Source organism: Cyprinodon variegatus, unplaced genomic scaffold (assembly GCF_000732505.1).
Source record: "Cyprinodon variegatus isolate N-32 unplaced genomic scaffold, C_variegatus-1.0 Scaffold2479, whole genome shotgun sequence".
Classification (NCBI taxonomy): Eukaryota; Metazoa; Chordata; class Actinopteri; order Cyprinodontiformes; family Cyprinodontidae; genus Cyprinodon; species Cyprinodon variegatus.
In genome coordinates this window covers 9,331-10,264 of record NW_015152932.1, presented here as the reverse complement: position 1 = coordinate 10,264, position 934 = coordinate 9,331, and the positions used below count along the sequence as shown (strand labels likewise).

Here is a 934-nt window from a genome sequence, read left to right as displayed (position 1 = left end):
AAAGCCAAGCTAAGCTTTAGCTAAGTCTCTTTTTGCTCCTTACCCTGTGTGGTTACTTTCAGAGCCTTAAAGAAATCTTCTCTTTATAACTGGTATTTCAGTAATGGCTCGCAAAGACTATGTTTACCGACGGCCCCCGCCCTGGTCCAAAACCCTTCCTACTCTCCACATCATCACTCCCACTTACAGCCGCCCAGTGCAGAAGGCTGAGCTGACTCGTCTGGCCAACACTCTGCTTCATGTCCCCAACCTGCACTGGATCGTGGTGGAGGATTCCCAGAGTAGGACTGTTCTAGTTAGCCGCTTCCTTCAGGAAACAGGGCTTAAATACACACACCTCAATGTAGAGACCCCTTCAAACTTTACACCCAAAGGGGACACTACAAGTCGCAAAATACCACGTGGTACGTTGCAGAGGAACCTGGCCCTGCAGTGGCTTAGAGAGACCTATCCTGTAAACTTCAGCCAGCCTGGAGTCGTTTACTTTGCTGATGATGACAACACATACAGTCTGCGACTGTTTGAAGAGGTGAGGTGATACATCTTTAAAAGTAAAACTTTGTTAATTTTGTTTCCTGGGCTCCCTGTTATATGTTTTATTGAAATGCCTGTTTTTAAGATTGAAGCAATAGTTCCTGTAAATTTTTGGGAGTAATACGTATTTCTCTGCTTTTATCTGACAGATGAGGTACACGAAAAAGGTGTCTGTGTGGCCCGTGGCATTAGTGGGGGGTATACGATACGAAACACCCAAAATAAATGCCCTAGGCAAGGTGTATGGTTTTAAAACTAAATTTGACCCAACCCGACCTTTTGCCATAGATATGGCTGGGTTTGCAGTGAACCTTAGCCTGATTCTGTCCAAACCTCAGGCTAACTTCCAGTTGCAAGGGGTGAAAGGAGGATATCAGGAGAGCAGCTTACTGAAGGAACT

General features: G+C 45.5%; 1 protein-coding gene across 1 annotated transcript in view; it reads left to right on the top strand.

The window, feature by feature from the left end:
- Nucleotides 1-103: 103 nt before the first annotated feature.
- Nucleotides 104-934, top strand: part of LOC107080904 (galactosylgalactosylxylosylprotein 3-beta-glucuronosyltransferase 1-like) — a 2,446-nt gene continuing 1,615 nt past the window's right edge. Inside the window, exons 1-2 of the mRNA XM_015369116.1 lie at nucleotides 104-529; nucleotides 684-934. Of these exons, the coding sequence (XP_015224602.1) occupies nucleotides 104-529; nucleotides 684-934 (677 nt within the window). The remainder of the gene's footprint in view (nucleotides 530-683) is intronic.